Source organism: Eleutherodactylus coqui, chromosome 1 (genome assembly GCF_035609145.1).
Source record: "Eleutherodactylus coqui strain aEleCoq1 chromosome 1, aEleCoq1.hap1, whole genome shotgun sequence".
In the NCBI taxonomy this organism is placed as follows: Eukaryota; Metazoa; Chordata; class Amphibia; order Anura; family Eleutherodactylidae; genus Eleutherodactylus; species Eleutherodactylus coqui.
This window is the reverse complement of record NC_089837.1, coordinates 333,922,622-333,950,426: the sequence shown is the minus strand read 5'-3', so window position 1 is coordinate 333,950,426 and position 27,805 is coordinate 333,922,622. Positions and strand designations below refer to the sequence as shown.

Here is a 27,805-nt window from a genome sequence, read left to right as displayed (position 1 = left end):
GAATATTTGTCCTATGGAAAGTAGTGCTGTAGACCATGTCTAAAACAGCGTCTCACAGTAATTAGGCCTCATGTACACGGGGCAAACTGAGCAGCGGATTCTGCGCTTGTCAGCAGGTGCGGGCGATGCGCTGCTCAATGTGACCATTGATGTGTGTGGAGATTCCTCTCTCCCTGGACACCAGCGGATTTCAGTCGGTCTCATTGGTGAAAGGGGTCACCAATGTCAATTGCCTGGTCCCAAGATAGGCTAAGGCTAAGGGAGGAGAAAACTGACCTTCGGGTTGAATTAAGGTAACAGTATCACCCACAGAACAAATATGCTCTCTGGGCATTCTGTGCCTAGTTATTACCTCTATAGCGGATATGAAGGCAGTAAGGGTTACGAAGGTCTATCATGCCATGGGGACATCTGGGTCACACAGAGGTACTCGGGCACACAGTGGGTAGCTGATTGCTCCTTGTCTGAGGGCTTCCTATGTACTTAGGTGCAGGAAACTGTAGAATTGGGAGATGGAGGGGAGAACACTCCTAAGGACACAGCTTACCCCGAGACAGGAAATCAGAAATCTCATGAATTGCTGCTGTGGCTGCTGCTAGGGACATTGCTGAAAGAGGCCATTATCACAGGGACATCTGGAACTCCACTGACTATTTCTCTGTGAAGAGCTCCTGTGGAAACTGATTATTAAAAGGGTTTTCCAGGAAGATTATTATTGATGACCTATCCTCGGGATAAGTCAGCAGGTCATCAATTTTTGATTAGCTGGGGTCCGTCGGTCAGGCCCCCGACCAATAAGCTGATTGTGCACCTGCTGACAGGGCTGCAAATACACAGGGGTCAGAGTGGAAGCAGCGAACGTCTGTGCTCCGACCTCTGAGGTCTACTCTGACCCCTGTGTATTTGTGGTGCTGTCAGTGGGTGCACGCACAGCTGATCAGTTGGGGTTCCAAGCGACGGACAGCAGCCGATCAACTATTCATGACCAATCCTGAAGATAGGTCATCAATAGAATTCTCCCTGAAAAACCCCTTTAAGGCTGTCGGGATAGAGATATCTGGGACTCAGAACCAGATGAGTCCCAGAATGTGTAGGGCTCCTGTGAGAGCAGGTAACTGTGAAAGAAGGAAGGATCTGGGGCAGAGGGGGTGGAACAGGACCTGGCCAACTGCATATAGTTCAAGGAGGAAGTCCTGTCCCTCCCAGGGCGCCAACAGGAAGTCTCACCCTCCAGCTTCAGCCTGTGTAGGCCTGAGAAGCCAGGGCTTAAATCAGAAGTAGAGGTCTGCATGGCAGGTGCTACTAGCTCTGAAATAAGCCCAGGAGGATGAAGGTGGTAAAAGAGGAGTCCTCTTCCTAGCACAGGTGTGGGAAAGAGGAAAGGAGGAGGGGGAAATGAGGAGAATGGGGGATGGAGAAGATGATCTCCTCACTAGATAGCTGCCTAGAACATGAGGAAACACTAAAAAAACCCCAGAAAGGAGAGAATGTGTCCCAAATGGTGGAAAAAAAAAAGGAGAAAAGTGCCCTGGATGATGGATGGGAATGAGAAAAGTGTCCCACGTAGTGGATGGGAGGGAAGTTTCCACACTTACCTGGGATATTTATTTCTGAAATAAGGATCTTGGCCTGGATAGTAAGAGTCCAGCAGTGCCCCCTCTGACTCACCTCCCCTTGGTGAGGGAGGGAGTGCTGTGGTCAGAAGATCACCATATTGGGGGACCCTACAGCTGGTAGGCCACAGAGGAGTTAGGGCTCGTCTGTGCCTCCTTTTCTTCTGGCGGTAGGGCAAGCAACAGAGAGGTTTAGAGCCACTCTGTTCTCCCTCCTCATGTGGGGGAACAGGATGATCTGGTGCCAACCCTGTATTCCTGATCTAAGGCCGCCTGCAGATGGGCGGGTCGGATCCGGCGGCGAGAATTCTCGCCGCGGGACCCGACCCCAGCGCCTGCAGGGACGAGCGCGTACTCACCCGCGCTTGGCGGCCCCGGCTCTTTCATGTGCGGCTGCCGGGCAGCCGGCGCATGCGCAGACCGGAGCCGGCGGCCGGGTGAGTGACGTTTCTGTGCGAGGCTCTGCGAGCCCCGCACAGAAATAGGACATGCCGCGGTTTGTTTGCCGTGCGATATTTCGCGCGGCCAAACCGCGGCCGTCTGCATAGGAGTGCATATTGTAATGCACTCTTATGCAGGCTTTCAGTGGCGGAAATCCCGCGGAAAATCCCGCCGCGGGATTGCCACCCGTGTGCAGGCGGCCTTAAAGAGGAAAAAAAAAATGTAAGAGACGACCTGCAGAGCAGGAGATCTTCCTCCTACGGACACTAAGCTGAAGCTGATTTACCTTCGTGCGCACAGGAGGGGCATAGCAGGTGGAAGGAACTAAGACTTTTTGTAGTTCATGTCTACCATCTAGTGGTAGCAGCTATACCCAAAGTCTTGCTGTGTACCCCAATGACACAGATGAGAAAAGCATGTTAAACTAAGTATAAGAGGAATCAGCGAGTGAATTAAACTCACATAAGCTTTTTGATTTCAGTTTTGAATGGATGTTTTGTTTTTTTTTGGTTTTTTTTTTAAGCAGAACAGATAGCGAGACAGAATTTTAACATAAATCATAACTTCTGGTTTTCAAAGGATCTGATAAATCTGTTAAAAAATAAACATACGGTTTCTAATCAGATTGTTTCCATTTACAACCGTTTTTAACAGATCCGGTTTTTATTTTTTGACTTTCTAACCTTCTACTCTTGCTTATTTAAAAAAACTGACCTGTTAAATCAAAAATTGGAACCAAAAGGAAATCTTTCTGTTCAGTTCTGTCACCCATTTTTTCCTAGATTCTTTTTTATTGTGCAAAAGTGCTAAAACTGAATCGCCAAAAATGTATACTGACCTGTAGAATAGATTTCATGTTATTATTGTTACGGTAAACAGAAAGAAAATACTAATATAACGATGGAATGGCTGGATTTTTTGCATTCCTCTCCAAAAATATAAAAACTTATCAATAAATGATATGTATCAAAAAATAATGCCACTGAAAAAAATACAACTCATCCAATGAAGAACAAGCCTTTATACATCTACATTGGAAAAAAAAAAACATACAAATCTTATGGCTCTTAAAATGTAAGGATGAAAGAATGAAAAAAATGGCTTGCCTTCAAAGTGTTTTCCAGTAAATAAAAAAAAGAGAGAATTAGACATTACTATAACCCGATTCATTAATACCTTCAATTATTTCTAACTGCTCATTCCTCTGTCCCAGCTTTTTTCGGAGTGCTGTAAGTGGCATCCAGAGGAAACAGACAACCATGATGTGAACACTCCCAGAATCATGACATGACTCCTAGGAGAGAGTCCAAGTACTGCAGTAATTGATAGCCTTCCCTGTATCAGTATATGTATGCATAAGTCTGTCAACCACTATGTAGGCAGGGTAAGCAGGACTCTTACTGCCCCCTTCTGGAGTCCGGCAAGGATTTACTCTGCTTTTAAAGACTATGTTCACACTCATGCACCCTTATAGTCCTGAAACCCTCAGATAGCAAGTGTATTGGAGCAAACAGTTTCAAGAAGGAGGAAAAAGAGAAGTTAGCCCAACGATGTACATTTTATAATACTAATCATAGCCTGCAGCACAGAGTTATTTGGAATACTATTAGTGGGTATAAACAGTTGGCAACAGCAGTGATCTGTTACCGAGATACATACTGTAGTGTCTGACATCAAGTTGCTGACTTTTCGGCGCTTGTGTGGAATACGAAATTCTAACTCCTCAGTAGTATTGACGTCGCTCTGCATGGCTAAGTGTAGAGGATACAGGTCAATCCAGAAGTAGTCAGTAAGAGCAGATTTTCATCCTCTAAAATGCAAGCAAAACATAACATTAATAACAGAATAATAAGGAATAACACTTGCATATTCACATCTATGACATCTCGTACACGGTGGGGACAAAATTGCAGCATGCTCCATTTTGCTGCAGACGGCCTCCGTTGAAGTCAATGGAAGCCGTCCAAACCCGCATGCCATCTGCAATTGACATTGTGGATGGGCCTGCGAATACCCACATCATTGCCTAGAGACAGCACAAGAAAAACAAAAATTGAAAGAAAAAAAACAAAACAACTGTACTGCGCATGTCTGACAGTGAGCGGCCGCAGTCAACTGCAGTCCAGAAAAAGCAGGTACGCGGGAGTCGCCGGCTGGGGTCACAGACAGATTCTGTTGTAGGAACCCACATGCGGAATCTGGATTGTTTGTGTGCAGCTGGCCTAAGTGGACCCTTTGGAATTACCTGGATTTCTGAATTGATTACTAATAAAATGTAGTCTGTTATCCAAGTTACAAATCTAAATAAACAATCTAATCTAATAGCATACACACAGTTGCATCATTCAATGCATAATCAGGCGCTGAGGCCCACTTCACTTGGAGACAGGGGTCCAGGAGGGGTAGCAGAGCGGGCTCCTGGATCAGGCACTGCAGTTGGGCCACCAGATTGTAATTTTAATTAAAGTCTGAATAAAATAAATTTAAAAAAAAACCCCTGTATATACTCACCTTCTCTGTTGCTCCCCAGCCACTCAAGCCACTGTCCACGCTGACTTCCCAGTTGTGTGATCATGTGACACACATGATCGCTGTTGACATTCTGGACTTCACTAATGTTGAGGGGATTGACTTTAGCAATTATGTGTCACATGATCGCACAACCTGGAAATCAGCAGGGCACAGCAACCCTGGCTACAGCAGGTAGGGAGCGGCAGGATAGGCAAGTGCAGCCATTTTATTTATTTATTTTTTTTAAAGCACATATTTATAAGGGGGGAAAGAGGTGGCAGCTATATAAAAAAAAAGGGGGCAAAATGGTGCATAGATATGCAAAAGGTGGCATCGATATGAAAAAAGGGGACATGACCTGGCATCTATATGAAAAAGGGGGCAAGAGGTGGAATCAATATGAAAAAGGGACAAAAGATGGCATCAATATACATGTAAACGGTGGCATATCTAAAGTGGTGAACGGTGGTATATCTAAAAGCACGCAAGAGGTAGCATTATATGTAAAAGGGGCAAAAAGGTGCCTTTATATATGGTAAAGGGGGCATATCTAAATACTTATCTAATTTAGAACTCCATGAAACTAGGTATGGGTTACCCACACACTGCGGCGCTCTCCTGTAAACACATGCACATTTCTGCAGAACGCCAGAACTTGTCATCGTTTTATTGCCCAAGTGTAGGTACTGCCTGGAAGCCATCAGAGAGCCACAGCATGTATGGGCATCCTAAGGCCGCCTGTCTACAACCGTGACGGAATAGCGTAAGCGATTTTCCACCACAGGGCGAGCACTAAAGGTCACAGCGATGAGCCTATCTTAACGAGAGGTTCACTGCGGCATGCCGCGATTTTTAGACGCAAGCTGAAAATGGCTATGGATTTCATGCTCATGTACATCGGGCTGTGCTTTCCATAGTGATTTAATGCCGCGGATCCAACTATGAAATGTCGCACAGTATATAATTCATGTGAATGGGTACAGTATATACTATTTATTTTTGAAGGCACAGCATGCACTATATTTCTCTGGACACACTGCATTATTTACTTTGTGGGGGCACAAGGTAATTTGTTTTTAGCTGACTGGGCGCAGTCACTAGTAGTATTTTTTAAGTTACAGTGTGGGGTACCATTATTACGGTTATTGATTTCTCCAAGGCCTAATTGGCATAAGGAGTTTAAATCAAAGAAGATTAGATTGCAATGATTTGGAAATCTATAACTATATTTTATTCACAATAGTACATATCAGAAGGTGAAGGTAAAATATTTTTCACTTTCATTTAAAAAATGTACTAAAATTTAGAAATTGATGGCAGCAGCACATCTCACAAAAGTTGGGCCATGGCCATGTCTACCATTGTGTAGCATCCCCTCTTCTCCTTACAGCAGTCTGTAAACATCTGGGAAGTGAGGAGACCAACTGCTGGAGTTTTGGAAAAAGGAATGTTGTCCCATTCTTGTCTGATGTAGGATTCTACATGCTCAACAGTCTCGGGTCGTCTTTGTTGGATATTTCGTTTCAAAATGCACCAAATGTTTTCTACTGGTGAGGGGTCCGGACTGCAGGCGGCCAGTTCAGCACCCGGACTCTTCTTCTGCAAAACCATGCTGGTGTGATGGATGCAGTATGTGTTTAGCATTGTCTTGCTGAAACATGCAAGGCTTTCCCTGAAAGAGACGTTGTCTGGATGGAGCATATGGTATACTAAAACCTCTATATATTACTCAGCATTGATAGTGCCTTTCAAGATGTGTAAGGGTGATTTCACACTTGCACTAGGGATTTCGCTTCCCTGCATTGTTAGGGGGAGCAGAAAAGGGGAATTCCCGCAGTAGAACAGTTTAGTCTTTGGACAAAACCAAACAGCCCATTGACCAAAACAGGGTCCGCCTATTTTCCACCAAGCTGCTGGTTTTGGGATGGAAGAAAAAGTGCTGCATGCAGCGACTTTTTTTTTCTGGTATTTGCAACCAGATCCGAGGCGGAACCTACGTCTGGAGGTACTGACACAGATGTGGAACCACCCTAACCTAAGCTGCCCATGCCATTGGCACCAACGCAACCCCAGACCATCAGAGATGCAGGCTTTTGAACTGTGTGCTGATAACAAGCTGGCCCCTCTCCTCTTGGCTGCAGAACACGGCATCTGTGGTTCTTTAAAAGAATTTCACATTTTGATTCATCTGACCACAGAACAGTTTTCCATTTTGCCTCCGTCCATTTCAAATGAGCCTTGGCCCACAGAAGACGCAGTGTTTCTGGGTTGTGTTGATATATGGCTGCTTCATTGTGTGATACAGCTTTACTTGCATTTGTGGATTGCATGGTGAACTGTGTTCACAGACAATGATTTCTGGAGGTATTCCTCAGTCCATGCAGTGATTTGCATTACAAAATCAGGCCTATTTTTAATGCAGTACCACCTGAGGGCCCGTAGATCTCGAATGTCCGATACTGACAGCTGGTCTTGTCCCTTGTGTACATGGATGCCTCCAGGTTCTCTGAATCTTTTGATGAGATTATGTACTGCAGATATGAGGGATAGTCAAAGCCTTCCAAATTTTACGTTGAGGAATATTTTTTTGAAATTGTTCCACAAGATTTAGATGCAGTATTTCACAGATTGGTGACCCTTTGACCATCTTTGCTTCTGAGAGACTCTGCCTCTCTAACATGCTCTTTTTATACATAGCAATGTGACTTAGTTGAAAACTGACCATTCAGTTGTTTTTCCATTAGTACCACTTACTTTTTAAGCCTTTTGTTACTCTGACACAGCTTTTGTGAGAGAAGTTGCTGCCATCAATTTCTAAATTGTGATATTTTTTTTATTAAATGCAAAAAAAAAAAAAAGGGCTCACTTCCAACGTCTGATATGTGTCCTATGGTGAATAAAATATGGTCATATCAGATTTCTAAATCATGGCATTCTATTTTTCTTTACATAGAGAATGGTAGAGTTGGAAGGGACCTCCACGGTCATCGGGTCCAACCCCCTGCTCAGCGCAGGATCACTAAATCATCCCAGACAGATGTCTGCCCAGCCTTTGTTTGAACACTTCCATTGAAGGGGAACTCACCACCTCCCGTGGTAACCTGTTCCACTCATTGATCACCCTCACTGTCTAATATCTAACCTGTGTCTCCTCCCTTTCAGTTTCATCCAGTTTCTTCTAGTCTTTCCTTGTACAAATGAGAATAGGGCTGATCCCTCCGCACTGTGACAGCCCTTCAGATACTTGTAGACCGCTATTAAGTCTCCTCTCAGCCTTCTTTTTTTCAAGCTATACATTCACAGATCCTTTAACCGTTCCTCATAGGACATGATTTGCAGACCGCTCACCATCTTGGTAACTCTTCTCTGAACTTGCTCCAGTTTGTCTATGTCTTTTTTTAATTGGTATGCCCAGTACTGGACAAAGTATTCCAGATGAGGTCTGACTAAGGAAGAGTAGAGGGAGATAATGACCTCACATGATCTAGACTCTATGCTTCTCTTAATACATCCCTGAATTGTATTTGCCTTTTTGGTTGCTGCATCACACTGTTCACTCATGTTCAGTCTAAGATCTATTAGTAACATTTTACAGTGTCACAACTTTTTTGGAATTGGGGTTATATGATTAAATGTAGCAGACAACATTCTCCCAAAGTTAGTGCATGTGGAAGCCCAGTGCACCAGATTGTAACTGAAAAGGTCATTAACAGGCTCTAGATTTTTGCAAATGGATACAAGAATTTGTTTGTCATCTTGCAATTTGTAACCAGCAGTAAGCAAGTATTGTCTCTACACCTAACAAACGTGTCACAGGCTAGGCATATCTACTAGATATGGGGTCCCCAACTCCAGTCCTCAGGGACCACCAACAGCTCATGTTTTCAGGATATCCTATAGTAAGAACACCTGTGGCAATGTCTGATGCATTCACAAGAATTACATCACCTGTGCAATACTGAGGAAATCCTGAAAACCTGACCTGTTGGCGGTCCCTGAGGACTGGAGTTGGGGAACACAGTACTAGATGATCTGGCCCCGAGCCACACACAGTCCAGCAGGAAATCTAGAAGTTATTCAGTGCTCAGAATGCCATATTATTTATACCGGCTATTCTGTGCACTTGTTAAACGTCAGTGGGTCAAGCCTGTAGTACTGAGAAAGGCCACTAGAGATACAGCTTTCTGAGCACCGACAGAATCATGCTCCGTTGTAAAGGCCGAAGAGGCCGCAGCGCTCGCATGGCCCCTTCTATCAGTTAATCAGTGAAGATCCCGAGTGACAGCCCGCACTTATCAGGTATTGATAAACTATCCTGATAGGCAATTAATTTTATAGGCTGGATAACCCCATTAATGATTACATGTAGAGCAAGCACAGCCTAAATTTGATTCATATACTGTGATGGGGAGCTCTGGATGCGATTACTAAACTACTACGGTATGGGGGGGGGGGGGGCTTTGAATGTTGGCACTATATTGTGACAGTGGGGTCCTTTGATGTGTATATGTTGTTAAGGCCTCTTTCACACAGGCGATATCGCCACGAGAAAATGGCATCAATATCACTATGCGATATCACGACTTTGTAGCGCTCTTTTGCTGGGATTTTCAGCAAAAAAAAAATAAAAATAAAGTTTATTAACACAAAAGATTAAAAAAAAAAATAAAAAAAAAGAAATTTCCCCTGCAAACCTCTCATTAAGGGAAAAAAAATTAAAAAAAAACATATCGCCACGTTATCCGTTATCCCATACAGAGAATGGCATAAAATAGAAAAAAAATGAAAAAAACACTACAATTGCTAACTTTCATTCATCCACTTAAAAAAAAAAAACGCAATGAAGAGCAATCAAAGTCACCTCTACCCCAAGATAGCACCAATGGAGGCTACAGCGCATCGCACAGTAAACAGGGCCACTGCTCATTTGGCAGAAACATTTTTTAAGTGTTACGGATTGTAGAAAGCACCAATGGAAATAGATTTTTTTAATAAAAGTTTTTATTGTACCAAAGTACTAAAAAAAAAATAATATATAAATGTGGTATAGTTGTAATTGTATGGACCCAAAGGATGTTAGCACATATGCACCGCATGGTAAGTGCCATAAAAAAGTTTAAAATGCTGTTGTTATCCGTCTCATAAAACTGCAATTAAAAAAATTCAAAAAGGTGTATTGCTTGTACCCAGAAATGGTAGCAATGGAAACTACTACTCATCCCGCAAAAATGAATACCTCTTGTGGAGGTTTGTTTTTTTCCCATACCCCCAAGAAAAAACCTAATGCAAAGATGAAGGGATCCTGCCATAAAGCAAGTTGGTGCTGTGCAGGGAGTCGGGATGTATCTTTTTATATTCCCCCGTCCCGTTCCCACACTGTCCGTTGGTGAGGTAGGTGCATAGCCTGGAAATACTACTCTTCCCGGGCGCCTTCACACGCCCATATCTGCGCGCTCAGTACGCAGAGAACAGAACCCACTGATTTCGATGGCTTCATTCTCATCACTCTTTTAGTGTGTGAAAAAAACCCACAGCATTATCCATTTTTGCGCACATTTGCACACCAAAAGGTCCCCATTGAAGTCTATTGGAGGTGCGCAAATGTGCCCTCAAGTCATTCAATTGCGCAAACCATTAGGCTAAATAACCTTTAAAATCACAGCGGGTGGGGGTGGGGGCACTGTACCAATGTGAACTGGCCGTGAGCGCAATAAGTACAGTAATATGCGCAAAAGTGCGTCCTTCACAGTGCGATTGCGCTGCGCTAGCATTTTTGCGCTGGGGCCCGTGTGAAGGGGCCCTTCGATGTCTACAGGCAGTCTGATGAGAGACAGCTTAGACTGAGTGGACTAAGGCCACTCTCACATGTCGTTAGCAAAACGCTGTGATTTTACCGCCGTTTTCAGGCGCAGGCTACAGCGCTCGCTATCATTGTGACGGGTGCGCTAAACACAGCAGACAGTGCTCGGATATTACCGCGCCGTGTTCGAGCGCATGTCTGCGAGGCGTTATACTGCGGTTACCATGGCATTCAAGACGCCGCAATAGTCGCAGATGTGCGAGAGCGGCCTTAAACTGCATGGGGAATGCTGCACGAGCGTTGGGGGCCACAGAAAAAAGAACCGTGCAGGAATATGAACGCCATTCCTTTGGACCGCAGTCCTACACATTAGCCGCGGTTTCCCGGCGAGGTCGGGATTGGCTGCGGGTCACACTTTCTGGTGCCCCTCGGAACACGGCGCCCACTGTTTACAATGGCACCTTTATAGTCATTGGGTGCCGTGTGATGCGATGCTTCCCGCTGACGTCAATGGGGCACACTGCGATCCCCGGCCGCTGGCCAGCACACAGCTTCTTGGCCTGAGGTCCGCTCACCCGTCTGCATGGAGCTTTAGCAAGTAGTCAAAAACAATAGATCCCCCCAAACTTCACAGTGCTGGTCCGAAGTGACCCCTGCCCACAGTAATACACAGCTGGCCCCGCAGTACACAGGCGCTCAGTGCCCGGCAACAACAAGAACCCTCATGGTGGGTAACTGGGAAACAACTGCCGTTACTAGGGGTGATACGGCCCGGCCAGTAAGGGGTTACTGAGGTAAGTAGCCTGCCCCGAGGACACCTTCCTCCCCGCAGCCGGCCGCCAGGCACAGGGCGCTCACTGCCACAGCTGACGGTCCTCAGCTCTACAGAGGCATCAGCGGGGAGGAGCCTCCAGCAGGGAGCCCACAGCACTGCGTACGGCCGCCCGGGCCCAGCCCGTCATACACCCGCAAGGAGGAGGGGTGACCGCACCTCACCGCGCCCGGCACCCACCACACGTCAGCACACAACAACCAACCGGCGTACTAGTAGGGGAGCGACGGCGGCGGCGTCCGGTCCACGTATCCGGCCTTCAGCAGACGACGGCAGATAGCAGACTTAGCGCGTAAAGGACCTGCGATGACGTTATGACATGTGATCAGTCACGTGTGGAGGAGGAGTCACCGGTTAGCGGCGCTGCGTGTAGAGTGCGTGCGGTCTGCCTACTAGTGCGGAGCGCGCTGCCAGCTCCGCGGCTCTGAGCAGTACAGCCCGGGCTGACAGTTTTCTCCCCTGCTCCCGGGCGGCGGAATATCGCTAGTGATATTCTGCAACACCCGCGGACAGGCGGCAAGACAAGCGGTGTTTTTGAGTCCTCAGACAGTCACAGCCCCTTCTGTGGATGCACCTTGTTCTCATGTGTCCCTCTTGTCAGTCCCTCTGCTGTCTGGTCGGAGGGTGCGCTTACACAGCAGTATATATTGGAAGGAGCATGCAGCCTGCCAGAAATACACCAATGGGAGGATGGAACCATACCTGTGCAGCGCCACCTAGTGGAAGGCAGAATTCCATCCTTTATTTGCATATTTCCCAGAGGAGCATGGATGGCCTTTTAAGTCTCCACACAACTTCTAGGTGCTCTCGCTAAAGAGAATTGATACCCTTTCTGACACATGTCTGTAGGCCTCTCACTAGCCAAGCCAGAGCCTACTACACACTGATGAGGGGCAAACCCCTGAAACAGCTGTCTGTGTATGGATTCTGGATTGGCTTTCAATTCCCAGTCATTGTCACAAGGCCTTCCAATAGGTGGCACTGCAGAGCTATTGTTCCATCCTCTCATTTGCATATTTCCTAGAGGAGCATGGATGGCCTTATAAGTCTCCTCACTCACCTCCTAAGTGCTGTCCTTAAGGAGAAACAATACTCTTCCTGACCCACATCTATAGGCCTCTCACTAGCCAAGCCAGAAACCTGCTGCACACTTATGAAGGGCAATTATCTCAAAACAGCTTGTGTATGGATTCTGGCTTTGGCTCACAATTCCCAGTCATTGTTACAACACTTATTAAAAAGTCTGACTTGCAGGAATGCTGCCTTCCAATAGGTGGTGCTGTAGAGGTACTGTTCCATCTTCCTACCTCCGAAAGCAGTCTCAGTTACAGTCCCCCATATATCTAGACCAGTGGTGACGAACCTATGGCACGCGTGCAAAAGGCGGCATGCAGAGCCCTCCCTGTTGGCACGCGCCGCCGTAGGCTGCTCACCACGTTAGTGAATACCCCTGCCGGTATTCATTCAGTGGCGCTGATCCAGGCACACAATGTGACGTCAGCGTTCCGCGAGAGTAGTGGGAGTATGAGGGTTAAAATTCTAAGTGCAGCACCAATCCGGCCCACCCCACTTGCCCCGTTGCCGGCCGTAAGAAGAGACACCACACACAGGAGTCTGGTCTAGCTCCTCACACGGGAGAAAAAACTGCGCGCTTTATTACAGATTACATGAGATCTTATACACTTTGTCCCATCCCCCAGGGGGTGATGGGCTCATAACCATATATGGGCAGTCCGGATTTGCGGACTGAGACAGTGAAAATTATGTACATGGTTGAACATCTTGATATGGGCTTCTGGGAAAACAGCCAAGTACATGCGTCCTTGCGTCTGGTTCGGTATCTTCTCTGAATTTCTAGAACATCTTCTTGCAAAGCCTTGGGATATCTGATGTAAGGTGACATTTAAGTTTTTTTCTCATTTGGAATTGAATAAAACTTGCATATAGGTATAAAAGCATAAAGAACATATGGCAATATATATATATACCCTCACAGGAGGAGGTGTCCAGCAGCACGCTGACATCACAGTGTGCGCCTGGGATCATCACTACTAGCGGCGCACCTGCCAGAGAAGTAGCGGAGTTTCCACGAGGAGGAGAGGGTGGCACGAGGTCTTAGGGCGGCATTGTCACTGCTGGGGGCCGCTGTGGGATGTCACTATTATACTGGGGGCCGCTGTTGGGTGTCACTATTATACTGGGGGCCGTTGTGGAGTGTCACTATTATACTGGGGCCGATGTGGGGTGTCACTATTATATTTGAGCCGCTGTGGGGTGTCACTATTATACTGGGGGCTGCTGTGGGGTGTCACTATTATACTGGGGGCCGCTGTGGGGTGTCACTATTCTACTGGGGGCCGCTGTTGGGTGTCACTATTCTACTGGGGGCCGCTGTGGGGTGTCACTATTATACTGGGGGCCGCTGTGGGGTGTCACTATTATACTGGGGGCTGCTGTGGGGTGTCACTATTATACTGGGGGCCGCTGTGGGGCGTCACTATTATACTGGGGGCTGCTGTGGGGTGTCACTATTATACTGGAGCTGCTGTGGGGTGTCACTATTATACTGGGGGCCGCTGTGGGATGTCACTATTCTACTGGGGGCCGCTGTTGGGTGTCACTATTCTACTGGAGCCGCTGTGGGGTGTCACTATTATACTGGAGCCACTGTGGGGTGTCACTATTCTACTGGGGGCCGCTGTGGGGTGTCACTATTCTACTGGGGGCTGCTGTGGGGTGTGACTATTATACTGGGGGCTGCTGTGGGGTGTCACTATTATACTGGGGGCTGCTGTGGGGTGTCACTATTATACTGGGAGTCGCTATGCGGTGTCACTATTACTACAGGGGGCCGCTGTGGGATGTCACTATTATACTGGGACCGCTGTGGGGTGTCACTATTATACTGGGGGCTGTTGTGAGGTGTCACTATTATACTGGGGGCCGCTGTGGGGTGTCACCATTACTACTATTATCGCTGCGGTGGGAAGGCGGGAGTTCAGGGGGTTCACTATTACCGCTGGGCTATGTTTACATGTAATAATGATATGTATAAGAGAGCTCTCACCTCCACGTATAGTTGTGCTTGCTCCAGATCCCTTTTTGCAGTAAGTATATTTCTCCGCCACAGAAGTGTTCACATCCACCACCACTCGACCCCACTGGCCACTAATTCAGGAATACAAGTAAATTCAGGGAGCTTGGACTTTGTGAAACAATCTTCTTGGCTTTACTGCATAAACGTGCTCAATACATCATGGTTACTTCATACTAGCGGAGAGCGCATTTCAACCTCGTGTGAGATCTTGTTCACCTCGAAGATTTCCGCAGTATTTCCGCATTCAAAAAGCAGTCAAAATCTGCACGCTGTCTTTTTTGAAGCAGCCCTGTCCTTTTTAGAATGACGGGGGTAAAATCAATATAAGCCCCGCCCCCTGACATGTTGGCACTTTGCGATAAATAAGTGGGTTTTGGGTTGCAGTTTGGGTACACGGTCTCTAAAAGGTTCGCCATCACTGATCTAGACAGTCACGGTTTCCTTAAATATAGTGATCGCTTCCTCACATAGCTCGCCTCTTTGTCCAGCTGCCTTGTGACATCTCTCTTTGCAGAAGGAAGCATCCCTTAGGCCAAGTTCACACGGGGTGGATTTGATGCTTCTTTTTAATCCGGACTTTTTACAAGGAAAATCCACGGCATTTACAGTAGCAGCAATGTGAATGAGATCTTCAGACTCCCACCAAATTTGTACTAAATCTGCAGAAACTAACTTGTTGTGTGGATTTTAAATCTGCAGCATATCAATTAAAACAATACATTTGCCGTGTGGATTCTAGCTCTTCAAAGCAGGGGTGAAATTCTTCTAGGTACACTTGTACACAGTCATGGGCTTTATAGGACTATAGTCAGGTGTGTGATCAACCAAACAGGTGATAATGATCATTGTTTCCATATGTAGATTGAAACAGTCATTAACAGAAACAGCTGTGTAGGAGGCTTAAACCTGGGTGAGGAACAGCCAAACTTGGCTACAATGGTGAGGTTGTGGAAGACAGTTTCATGTCACAGGTCATACACCATGACAAGACTGAGCACACAAACAAGACACAAGGTAGTTATACTGCATCAGCAAGGTCTCTCCCAGGCAAAGATTTCAAAGCAAAGATGTGCTGTTCAAGCTCTTTTAAAGAAGCACAAAGCAACAGGCAATGTTTAGGACCATAGACTCAGTGGACAGCCAAGGAAACTTAGTGCAGTAGACGAAAGACACATCATGCTTCTCTTCGAAATCAGAAGAAGTCTAACAGTGCCACCAGCTCAGAACAGGTGGGACCAGGTGCAACCATCTACTGTTAAGACAAATCTTGCCAGCAGTGGTCTTCATTGAAGAATACCTTTGATGTAGAAACAAGGCCAAGCTACTTATCTATTCATGAAAACATGTGATTTGGGGTGCAGAAAACCAGCAGCAGGTTCTCTAGACTGATGAGTCACAGTTTGAAATATTTGGTTGTTGCAGAAGGAAGTTTGTTTGACAAAAGGCTGAAGAACAGAACAATAATGAGCGCAGGCAAGAGTAAAGCATGGTGGACGTTCCTTACAAGCAGTTTCTGAAATAATGTCCCCATTTAGGAATAATGTCCCTTTTTGCCCCCTTTCGGAAATAATGCCCCAATTTGTCCCCTCTGGGAAAAATTCTCTCCATTTGCCTCATCAATAATGCCCACATTTCTCTTCTTTGAAAGCTTCTTCCCCCACCAATGTCCCCTTGTGTGTAACTCATTTCCCCTGTCGTTCCCCGGAAGCTGTAATGAGCACCTCTGTCCACCACTGACTTCTGAGTTGTGTGGACATCTGACAACCACTTGATCGCTGCGGACCTTCCCAGCTTTACTAACGTGAAGCCAGGAATTAACTGCAGTTTAATAAATATAAATAAAAAAGAGAAACATACCTGAAATGATGATCAGGGGGGCCTGACTGCTTTTCCTGACCCTAACAGTCAACATTTGAAGTGGGCTCCCCAAGCTCAGTGGACCCTAACATTTGCCCGAGTTTGCCGCATGTTGATGCCGGGCCAGTTTGGAAGTTTGGGGCTGCATTTCCGCAAATGGAGTTGGGGAGTTGGTCAGGATTAGTAGTGAAATACAGTCAGATACCATCAGGGAGGCATCTGATTGGCTCCAAATGTAATCTGCACCAGGACTAGGACCCCAAACATACTGTAAATGTCATTAAGAACTCTCTTCAGTGTAAAGAAGAACAAGGAGTCCTGGAAGTGATGATATGGTCCTCATAAGCCCCGATCTTAACATAAGATTTCCCTTTTGCTCTTTCATTTAGTACTTTGTTAACTGACAAAAATAAACAATTAACACTTTTTGAGCATATTCGTACTCTGCAGCGTGTTTCCACACATGCCTGAACATTTTTCACAGTACTGTATAAAAGCACATTAATGAGCCACACAACTCACCTGGTAACCGCATTAACCACCTGTAGCTTCACTGCATTGGGTCCATTGACTAGTATGCTCTCTAGCATACACCTAAATCTCTGCATCTGCGGGTAGCGCATACATTGTGGGCTTGTCTCAGCCCACTGTATCTTGTAGTCCCACATCGCCTTTGCAGGTCAACCTAATAACGTAAGATTGCAGTCTGGGTATGACGAGATTCATATGTCAGTAAAGAGGTTTAATTTCTATCATAGTATGTAGTGATCACTGCTGATGAGGCATCAATAGAATGGAAGTATACATTGTTTTGGAGTGAACTGTCAAATCTACATACTACAGTCTTAGACTTTATTCTCACGAGTGTATATCAGCCGGTCATTTTCATGGCCGGCCGATATACGCTGTGATCTGATGCCTTGGATTCCAATGCATCAGATCACATGGCCGTATTCCCACGGTATAAAAGCGCCCAGCCAGGCCTATATAGCATTGGGCGTTTTTAGGTCTGGCCCAAAAGATAGTCCTGGAACTATCTTTTGGGCCAGAATACGTCGGCCGCTGCATGAGATCCTATGGGAGTTCATGACAGCGGCCGGAGGTGGGCGGGAGTTTAGCAGCATGGCTGCTAAACTCCCTCCCTCTGCTTTCCTTTGCCCAGTGCAGGCTCACCTCTGCTCTCCTCTCTGCTGGCTCTTTGCAATGGGGCGGGAGCGGAGCTAGGCTCTGCCCCTCGTCCGCAGCCAGCAATTGGAGAGGATAGGGCGGTGCTTAGCTCCGCCCCCGTCCCACCCCCTCCCATTGCAAAGAACGAGCGGGGAGGACAGTAGAGGTGAAGGGAGAAAGCATGATGACCTCAGCGTATATGCGCCAGGGCCTATGTCGTGTGAACAGGTGCACAAACGGTAGACGGTAGCGTATTTTGGCCGGCCATGAAAACGCTTGCTGATATACGCTCATGAGAAAGAAGCCTTATTGTGGTAAGCATCCATTAAACTACTGACCGCAATACTTGTTTGAGTCTTCTCTCAATATTCGATGAAAATTACTTTCTTGAACTTCTGAACAGTGCCTTTTCAGAAATCACCTCTGAAATATTCTATATGACCTACTCTATTGCCACTTAGGTTATGCACTGTATTTAACACACATTATTTTACTATAGGATGTAGATGCCTACTTAGAGCTGGCTTTCTATTAATTTGGTATCACCTATTAATTATTTGCTACAGCCGTAATGTCTCTCATTGGGTATCGCATTTCCTATACCTGTGGGTCTTTATTCCGCCATTTGATTTAGAGACACTTCCAGTATATACAGCGGATGTTCTGGTTGCTGCTCAATAATCAAGATAACCCTACAAATGATTGAGATCAGAAGGTGACATTGATCCCACTCGATGTTCCAATTCTCGAATTAGTTGATTTTTCTTTCCTTTGTATATATGTTAGTGTTTTGTAGCCCTCATTTTAGTGTTTTCTAATACAATTTAGTTTTAGGGGTTTGTCTTTTTCTGTGAAGGGCTTTTGGTATTTATTTAGATCCCTTTGAGGATCTTTTCCAACAAGCAACTATGAAACAGATCAGGTTACAAAGTATTACAACCAGAAGAGGACTCTTTGTTTTGTAATCCCAATGCAATCTAATCCCCAACAACACTGTTTTCTAGATTGTAATAATATCCTAGTTTCCCCCGGGTCAACCTACAAAAAAAAAAAACCCAATTCCAGGTCAGAATTTAGATCCCTTGAGATCTGGGGCCCATATTCGTATTGGCGTGAAAAAAACAATACTCCATCATCCAATGAGCCGGTTTCACTGTGAAAAAATTAAGAACGTTTTTATAGAATAAGTACAAAGTATTTTAAAGAGAGAAATAAGAAGTAAAAGGATAAGAATATGTGGCCACGGAGATTTTTGCCAAATGGTAGCAAGAAAATCTGTTCTTTACCCTGTGCTGGGGGCTTAAAAGGAGGCATTCTGACTAACTGCCCACAAGAACCACCTTCCACATTGATTGGCCCATTTCTGACCCAATGAGTTAATATAGTTAACATATTCTTTTTTGGATTGTTTTGCTTAGAGTTAGGCAGGTGTCACAATGGCATAAGCAATTTACGCAGGCATTTGCACATGTATTTGCGCAATGGACATTGCGTATTTGCGCACACATCTGGGTGTTTTACTTTACCTTTTGCATGCGCAAACCATGCACATTTGCGCATGCAAAAAAGCACGCAAGCATGCTAATTGAAATGGACAATTAATTAGTTCAATATTTGCTATTTTAATCTGCAAATGCGCATTTTTTGTGCAAACAAAATGCGCGCGCAATATATGCTTAGGTGAACAAACTCATTGAAATCAATGGGCTGTATTTACTGCATATTGCATGCGCAAAATGCTGCAGAAGTACATTATTGTGACATAGGCCTTAAGGTACCTTTACACGGGGTGATTATCCCTAGCACAACATTACATGACCAGCTAGAGTCTGTACCATCTCTGCCTGCTAGGAGGACACTGCCAATACCTTCTGTATTCTATATTCACTAGAATAGCAGCGGCAACTATGACAGGACAGGGGTTTCTGCCGCACCACCCCCCATGAAAAGCTTGTGTGGTAGAGTCTATGTAATATCATCACACTGAAATTATGCTGACTGAAAAAATGACTTCTTGAGAGAACATAAAGCCAAGTAATTGCTACAATTTCATTTTTGGGGAATGCATTTAGCCACTGGGAGCACTTTAAAGATGTGCTGCGGGTTGGCACCCATTTACAATCACTTGCTGTACAAACTAAAGGCTCTTTTCCAAGAGCCAATGATTGGCTTATTGAATGTTTATCTGGAAGTGCGATTCCAACCCAATGAACAAGTACTTGTTTGTCAGCTGATTAGATCTTTAATGTGGGTAAAAACCACTTGCTTATTGGCAGCACATCTTCCTGTGTAAACAGGGAGTGCGCTGCAAGCAAATACAAACTATATGGGCATGAGCGATTATGTTGACGATCATTTGATTTTGCTAGGGAAATTAATGATCCTGGACCACCTCTTCAGTGTTTGTAAGGCTTTGTTACACATGTGGCTTCATGTTGGGTCTGCTGTCAGCCTTTCCAGTATTTCTGGCAGTAACAATAGCAGAGTTTGAAGCACTATTTTAATACCAGAAGCACAATGGAACCCATTCAAGACAATATGATTCACTGCACCTTACTATTATCATTTTGGAGACGGATGAAGCAAAGTTTTCATGGCTGTTTTAAAAGATGTTCCTGTGAACAGAGCGTAAGGAGAGAAGTTTTCCCTTTTTTGGACAGGAAGTGTTGTGAAACAATACATAGATGCACCGAAGGAAGGAGAATTCTGCCTGCTATGCTACTACTTGTTTTTACTATGTTTCTTTCCAGAATGTTTACCATTCAGTATAAATAACAAGTTGACTTTATTCTACAATTATGATTAGGGCGATACTAAATGTATTTGTTAAATGTAGTTTTTAATGTTTTGATTTTATGAAAAATCCATTTATTTTTGTTACCATATTACAAGACTTATAGCTTTTTTTATTTTCTATTTTAGTTTCTACTTTAGGCTACACATAGCTTATTAAGGGGATTCTATCACCAGGTTCATGCTGCCTGAACCACAGGACAGGTATGCTCATTACCCCCATGTTTCTTTTATTCTGAAATGCTGTGACGTTTTACAATAAAGACACTTTGAAGTTTGCCTTAGAACTAAGCCTTTAGTCACAGAGGCAGGGTGTGTTGGCATCTCACTGCCCGCAGCATGTAGACTGACAGTTCCCTCCCTATACATGAGAGATGTCACTATGCATGCTATGGCCAGGGAGAAGTCAAACTTCAAAGTGTGTTTATTCCAAAACACTGCAGCACCTCAGAATAAAACATACAAGGAGGTACTGAGCATACCTGTCCTGGGTTCATGTGGCACATGGTTCAGGCAGCATGATCCTGGTGACAGAATCCCTTTACTTTTTTTTTAGGGGGGCACACCAAAACTAACATGATTTTTTGGGACTTTGTTTTATGCCATGCACCGAGCAATACAAACAATAAGTTAACTTTATAGTATGGTATCTAGTTTTTTTTTTATTTTTTACTATTGTTAATTGAAAAAAATATTTTATTTTATTTCTATTTTAGGAAGACCATCTTGTTTATTAAACTTTCTTGAACTATATGTAGCATTTTCATTTCTATTTGAGGGAGACCATCTTTTTCATTACATTTTATTGAACTATATACAGCACTTTTTTGGGGGACTTGAAGCAACGATTGTTGGATCGCATACATAGTGCTTTAGAATACTTACTGTGTTTCCCTGAAAATAAGACTGTCACATCCATGCGTCTCACAAGCACAACGCTAGCACGGACGCAGGGTGATGTTCCTGACTACTAGTAGATAGACTTATGCACCGAAGAGCAGTGAGCACCACAACTGAGATACGTAGCCCAGATGTAAAGCCCAGGCTACACAAAAGTACTACACTCCTGGCCCCAATCTAGCAGGAAGGTGACGGGTCCCTGCCTAAAGCAGGGTCATCGCCTCGATAAAAGGCGGCCCCACGGTTTTCCTTCTGGGCCCTGATTGTCCATATAGGAACCACTGGAGAAATGAACCGACACGCAAAGCAAAAACAGAAATGAAAAGCAATAATACAACTGAAAAAACCCGCAGCAACTTATCTGCAAGTAGAAAAAACACTTAGCACAGCAGAGCTCCGAAATTCAACTTCTCCACTATAAAATGGAATAAGCAGCACTGATAACCAGGAGGGGTGAGAATATATAGCCACTCTGCACCTGACAAACTGGCAGAGGGAATAGAAAACTACACCTTCACCTTACTCCCAAGCATGGCTAATCCAGCATGCATCCATGCAGCAGAAACAGACAGCACCAACAGATTCCGCACATGGTGCATTAACCCTTGACCTGCTTAGCAAGGCAACAGGTCTTTGCCTGTGTTGAAGCCACCATGCTACGATGTTTTCGTGACCGACAAGCCGTGACAGGGACCCTGTCTTATATTAATTTTGCTCCAAAAGCGGCACAGGGTCTTATTTTCGGTGGATGTCTTATGCTTAAATAGTAGGATGCCGTCCAGGTCCCTCCCACTGGTCTCCGCGGTTTCGGGCAGGCTTGCTTACAGTTCTCAGTGCCAACAGAACATCGCTTGCTGGTAATGGGATTTGTAAACCCCGTCTTCAGCAAGCGATTGCTCTGATTGCTTCTCGAGCTCAGCCAATTAGAGCAATTGCTTGCTGTAGGCGAGGTTTAAAAACCTAATTTCTGCAAGTGATGTTCTGTTGGCACTGGGAACTGCAAGCAAGCCTGCCCGGAACTGCGGAGACCAGCAGGAGGGACCCGGACGGCACCTGCTAGGTAAGTATTGCTTTTTTTTTCACGTAGTGTAGCTAAAGCTTATTTTAGGGGTTGGGCTTATATTTCAAGCACCCTCTTCCCCCTGAAAATCTGGGTAGGGCTTATTTTAGGGGTTGGGCTTACTTTTGGGGAAACACGGTAGTATTTGTAAGCATTGGCTGCCAGAGCTGGCATGGCCAAATAGACCATTTGTTTGTCCCCAGCTGCTATCATAGCCTTAAACACCTCATAACAGATCTCAATTAACTGGGGCAAATGACATGGATGCACTTGTATTTTACATATACATTGGCATTACACTTTTACATGTTTTTTAACCTTTTATCATATTTTTTTCCTTTTCTAATGTGGTTTTGTGTTATATCACTTGTCCTTTGTCTATGTCTATCTCCATGTTTCTTGTTTGGCTCTCTTTCTGCTGTCTCTTTTCCCTCTGTCTCATCATTGTCTCCCTGTAGTATGTAATTGGTGGTGAGATGCGGTTGGTGGTGAGAGCATGGCCGGTGTAATCTCCATCTGCTGCTTGCAGAAATAGTCTGTGAATGGCCTCCAGATTGTTGTAAATCATTCTGTAGTCTGCTAAAGGTATAGCCAGAAAGATGCTGGGAATAATTCACCCAGCTTTTATTTTTAACCTGTAAGGCCAGGTTCACATGACCGTATTGGAATTGCATATTTCACAGGCTCTGTACGCACATGGGATATGCTGTAGCTCACCTTATACAGTTGTGCTCACATTAGTTTGTCGGAATTGTGTAACCTGTGAGTGTAAAATAGAACGCAGCATGTTCTATTTTGCTACGCATGTATGCGAGATAGAGCCTCTGGTTCTCTATTGTAGCATATATAGCGTCATTGCGTATAGGCTGCGGGTATATGCGTCATCATTAAGCGACAGTGCAGGAAATATAAACCAAAAAAAACCAGGTGCCCTGCGCATGACTGCCTGCGTGAGTTTGTGGTCATGCGCAGTACAATTTTGCGGCTATACACAAGGCTACAGCTGGGTTCACAACTGTTAAACGCTGCAGCGTTTTGCGCTTACTGCCTAAATGTATTAATTCTGATAATTAGACTATATTAAAGAATTTATAATAATGTAGATTCATCATCCATAATCTACACTTTAAAGTGTTCCTCCAATTATATAAAGAAGATGTTAGAGTGAAGGAGTGTGCACCATCATCATTTTACTAACTAGCTTGTACAGCAGGTTTTACTTCTACGTAGGACACAGTGCAGGCTCTTTATAACTGTGTATTTCTTGTTTCCTGGGCTTCTGTATCCATTACTGGAGGCAACGCTGGAGAATCATGTTACTGTACATCTCATAGCACTGGCTCCAGATTCAGACATGGGAACCTACAAGACTGAGCAGGGTGCTTTGTCTCACAGTGCATAGAAGCTGCCCACAGCGCAGACCACAACCTGTCTTTGCTGCTATTTAAAAGGGAAATCTGCTATATATGTTATATAAATATATATATTTATATAGTGGTTCCTTGGGTTAAGAGTTTAATTCGTTCCGTGACGACGCTCTTAACCTAAAACACTCATAAGTCAAATCAATTTTCCCCAATGAAATGAATGGAAAAGCCATTAATCCATTCCAGATCATGAAGTTCTCCCACTGATTTCAATGTGGATGGTGTTACCCCATTGAAAGCAATAGGATGCCGGCACCCCCGCAGTGATTTTCGGTGAAGAGCTTTAAATATAAGCCCTTCCCTGAAAAATCATCCCTAGCTGTAGTAAAAAAAGAAAAAAAATGTATACTCACCTGTCTGCCACGGCTCAGGCATGTCTAGCCATTGCTTGTTCTCCCTGCACTGCTCTGAAGCTTTTCAGCAGGCGGGGATTAAAAATGCAGGGAGAACAAGCGACGGCTAGACACGCCTGAGCCCCGGCAGCAGCGGACAGGTGAGTATATATTTATTACTACAGCTAAGGAAGATTTTCAGGGAAGGGCTTATATTTAAAGCCCTTCGCCGAAAATCACTGCAAGGGTTGCCAACAGGCCATTGCTTTCAATGGTGCCCCCGGCAGCAGCAGCCCCATTGAGAGCAAGGCTCTTAAGCCAAGTTTTTGCTCTTAAATCAGAGCAAAAATTTGGCAGAGAGCCTGCTTACAAGTCAAAAAGCTTGTAAGCTGAGGCACTCTTAACACAAGGTATCACTGTATATATATTTGTAGACACTACTTGAATGTAATTGCTTTTCTATTGGGGGCACATTTTAGAGGAAATGTAAAATATGCTTTGAAAATCACTTCTAAATCATGGTGTTTTTTTTTTGCAAGCAATTAAAAACAGTGAAACAAAAATGTGTGTGTGAAAGAGACGTTAGTGAATCTTTCAATGATTAGGAATTGTTCTATTTTCTTTACTTCAAACAAGAGTATGTTGTCAAAGAAATGTGGCTTCGAAAACCAGAACAAGAGAGTCCTTTAATTGCAGTCACGTTTATTTGCAGCTTCTATACACACTTTCTATGAAATCAAACTTTTCTGACACATTTTAGAGGGGTTCACAAAATGAAATTGTCACCATTTTTACTAAAAAATAAATACAAGACTTAAAGTGTTGCACAACTCTAAAATATACAAAGGCTTAGATTTAATGTAAACTCTGAAAACATTTTACAAAAGAAAACATTTCTGCAACAATTTAAATTTAAAAAGTTCATATTTACAGATATTACAAAACAATACAAAACGGATGCAAGTCCATTAACCATTGTCATTGTCACCAGTAAATACTGGTACTAGTACCAAATAGTAACACTGTAACCTCATGTGATATTTCATATCATTAAACCTTTTTAGGGTTATTGGTTGACTTTATCTGCGCCTGGCCACTTGCTCAGGAACAAATAGTGGTACAAAGCATTGCTTATTCATTTGGCAATGGAGTTTGTCAACGAAAAAAAAAAATCTCAAAATCAAAAGCCAGAGTCCAAGCCTATATTGCAGCAATGCACTCAGTCAGTGTGGTTTGGCAAATCAAAGGTAACTGCTTTCCATTTTTTTTCTCCCTCAAATACAATGTTACATTAAGTATTAGTATAAATGATAACCGAAAAAAGGAAAAAAATTGCATAATAATAAACAAAATTGGTTATGTCAGTGCAAACAGAACAAGAATTTGGAAGTCTGGTGAACAAACTGGAAAAACATAGCTACCTTCACACTTACACAGTGCTGCTTTTTATATACAGTAATTATTGACCTGCTTATACTGAGACTTAGCACATTGGGTTACATTGGTTTATTTAAAGGTTAAGACCGCAACCACTGAAAATCTGTGTAAACAAAGCAAACTGATTTATAGGGTTCTGACTACTAGAAAGGTTATTTATGGCATATCAGTAAGTATTGTTTTGCATCTAACATCGCCAGTATAAGCAGGTGTATTACTATGCTACATATTGTGAGTTTTTTTTGTTTTTTTTTTATGTGCACCAAACGTTAGCTTTTTGGTCAGTCCCACCTTGATTATTATTGAAAACATTTCTTAGTGTTTAGAAAATGCACAAACTCTCCCTATAGTAAGTATAAGAAATGCCCTTTTGGCAGAATGGAACTTCGTTTTAGAGTGACCAAAATATACTCCATATGCAACCACTAGTGATAATATATATATATATATATAAATGTAACTGTATCAAGGCTGGCACATTTCCACTTTAGAGCAATGAGCACTTCCCACCCTCCTCTATAAGTCGATGAACACTCTCCACCTTAGGGGTCATTCAAACATGTGTTACCCTACAAATTTTATATTGATGTTGTATAAAGGAAACACAGTAGAACCAACTAAAATGTGTCAATTTTTTTTCTCTTTTAACCCCTTTAGTGGCATGCCTGGAAAATCTCTGGGGCTTGCTGTACTGACCATGCAGTTAAACACTGTAAGATTTCCGTGGACAGCTCTGGTGCTGAAATGTGCAAAGCACTGAGCTGTCATCTGAAATCTACCCGGGGTTTTTATTGCATTGTTGACTCATTTAAAAAACCTGCCCTGTGAGGCATGACATGGTAATAATAAACTTGCCACTGAAGGGGTAAATAGATCAGAAATGGAATACATAATGCAGGTTTAAAAACATGTTTTAAGAAACCTTTTTAAAATTTTAAGTTCAATTTGATCAGAATTGATTTTTGCATTGTCATTAATATAAAAACAAAATCTGAACAAAATAAAGTTCATCTTTTTGGAGAGGATTTCATTTGTTATTGGAGAAATGAGTCCTTACTCAACACAGGTGTGAACCTAGCTTTAAATGCTGCTAAAGTAGAATTAGTAAATAAGATGGTGAAATGATAAGAATGTCTATAATAAGATAAAATATGGTGAATTTCTTTTCTACATATTTTATCTTATTATAGAAATCTAGAAAGCAAATGTGCAGTGAAAACACAACAAAAAGCCACGTTATATACAGTAACAATCATAACTCCTAACACTGAGTCTATGATGGAAATAACCTCTTGTCAGTGATGCATCTTTCCACATGTACGTGAATCTGGTATTTTATGCAATGTTCAATACTGCTTTCTAACTTTATAAAAAAAAAATCAAGCACCTAGAAGGAGTGGCTACAAAACTCTGCTTATAGTTCCATCTCAGGCAGATATGCCAATGATTAGAGTTGTGGTGTGATTAGATGAACAGTCCTGCCACCTGAGGCCCTAACAGTGGTTTCATCCTTGGCCTATAAAAAGGCTCTCAGAGGCTACTTGTGTGTAGTGGGCCTTTCTTTGCTCTTCTGTACAGCTTGTTGACTACTAGACATGCCTCTATGATGCAATTGAAAAGATTTCACCCAGTTAACAGGGTTTCAGAGAGGGAGCATTATTGATATTCAAGAAGCTGGATGGTCATATCTATGCATTACCCAGCACCTGGGCTATTCTGACTAGACTGTTAGGAGATTTTGTGACCAGTGGATGTGTGAGGGCACACATACAAGGTGGCCGGACTCAGGATGCCCTCAACAGAGTAAGAGTAGAGAGGATCATCTGATCAGCTGACAAGCACTAGCAGCTCTAACTGTTTCATTGTCCGCCATCCACAGACAGGTGGTACCATTGTTACAGGCCCTGTGCCTGTTGGAAACATTTTCAGGCACTTGGCTGAAGGACATTTGTTCTCAAGGCAGCCATTATGTGTACTGTCTTTGACAACCACAATCCCCTCTGTTTGCAGTGGTGTTGTGAACAACGAAACTGGACTGCTATGGAGTGGAACTGGCATGTCTTCAACGATGAATCCAGGTTTGGTTTGGGCACTGACAACGGCCATGTTTGTGTCTGAAGACCTAGGGGAAAGTACCTCAATCCTGCTTTTGCTGTAGAGTGGCACACTGCCCCCACTGCTGGTGTGATAGTCTGAGGAACCGTCACATACAACAGTCAGTCACCCCTAGTAGTGGTACGAGGGACAATGACAGCTCAGCGATAGGTTTAGGACATCCTGCAGCCACATGTGTTCCTCTAATGGCGGCTTCAAAGAGGCATTTTCCAGCAGGATAATGCTTGGCCGCACATAGCATAGAAATGCCTCTACAACATTGTCACATTTCCGTGGCCTGTCCGGTCGCCAGATTTATTGCCAATATAACAACTATGGGACCATACGACAACCTACGAGTTTGCCCAATGTAGAGATGAGTCTCAGTTACAGTAAATGTTGACCGATATACCTCAGGATACAATACGGAACCTATATTCCTCA

The 27,805-nt window shown here is 43.9% G+C and overlaps 1 protein-coding gene across 4 annotated transcripts in view; it reads right to left on the bottom strand.

The window, feature by feature from the left end:
- BEND2 (BEN domain containing 2) overlaps window positions 1-11,509 on the bottom strand; it is a 58,617-nt gene extending 47,108 nt beyond the window's left edge. The window contains exons 1-2 of one of the 4 annotated variants that reach the window (XM_066575691.1): window positions 11,403-11,509; window positions 3,714-3,864 (exon numbers count right to left, since the gene is read on the bottom strand). In XM_066575691.1, the coding sequence (XP_066431788.1) occupies window positions 3,714-3,803 (90 nt within the window). In that variant the 5' untranslated portion in view covers window positions 3,804-3,864; window positions 11,403-11,509. Of the gene's footprint in view, window positions 1-3,709; window positions 3,865-11,402 lie in introns of those variants that run through there. The other 3 variants (XM_066575685.1, XM_066575708.1, XM_066575699.1) reach the window with 3 other exon arrangements.
- Window positions 11,510-27,805: the final 16,296 nt, after the last annotated feature.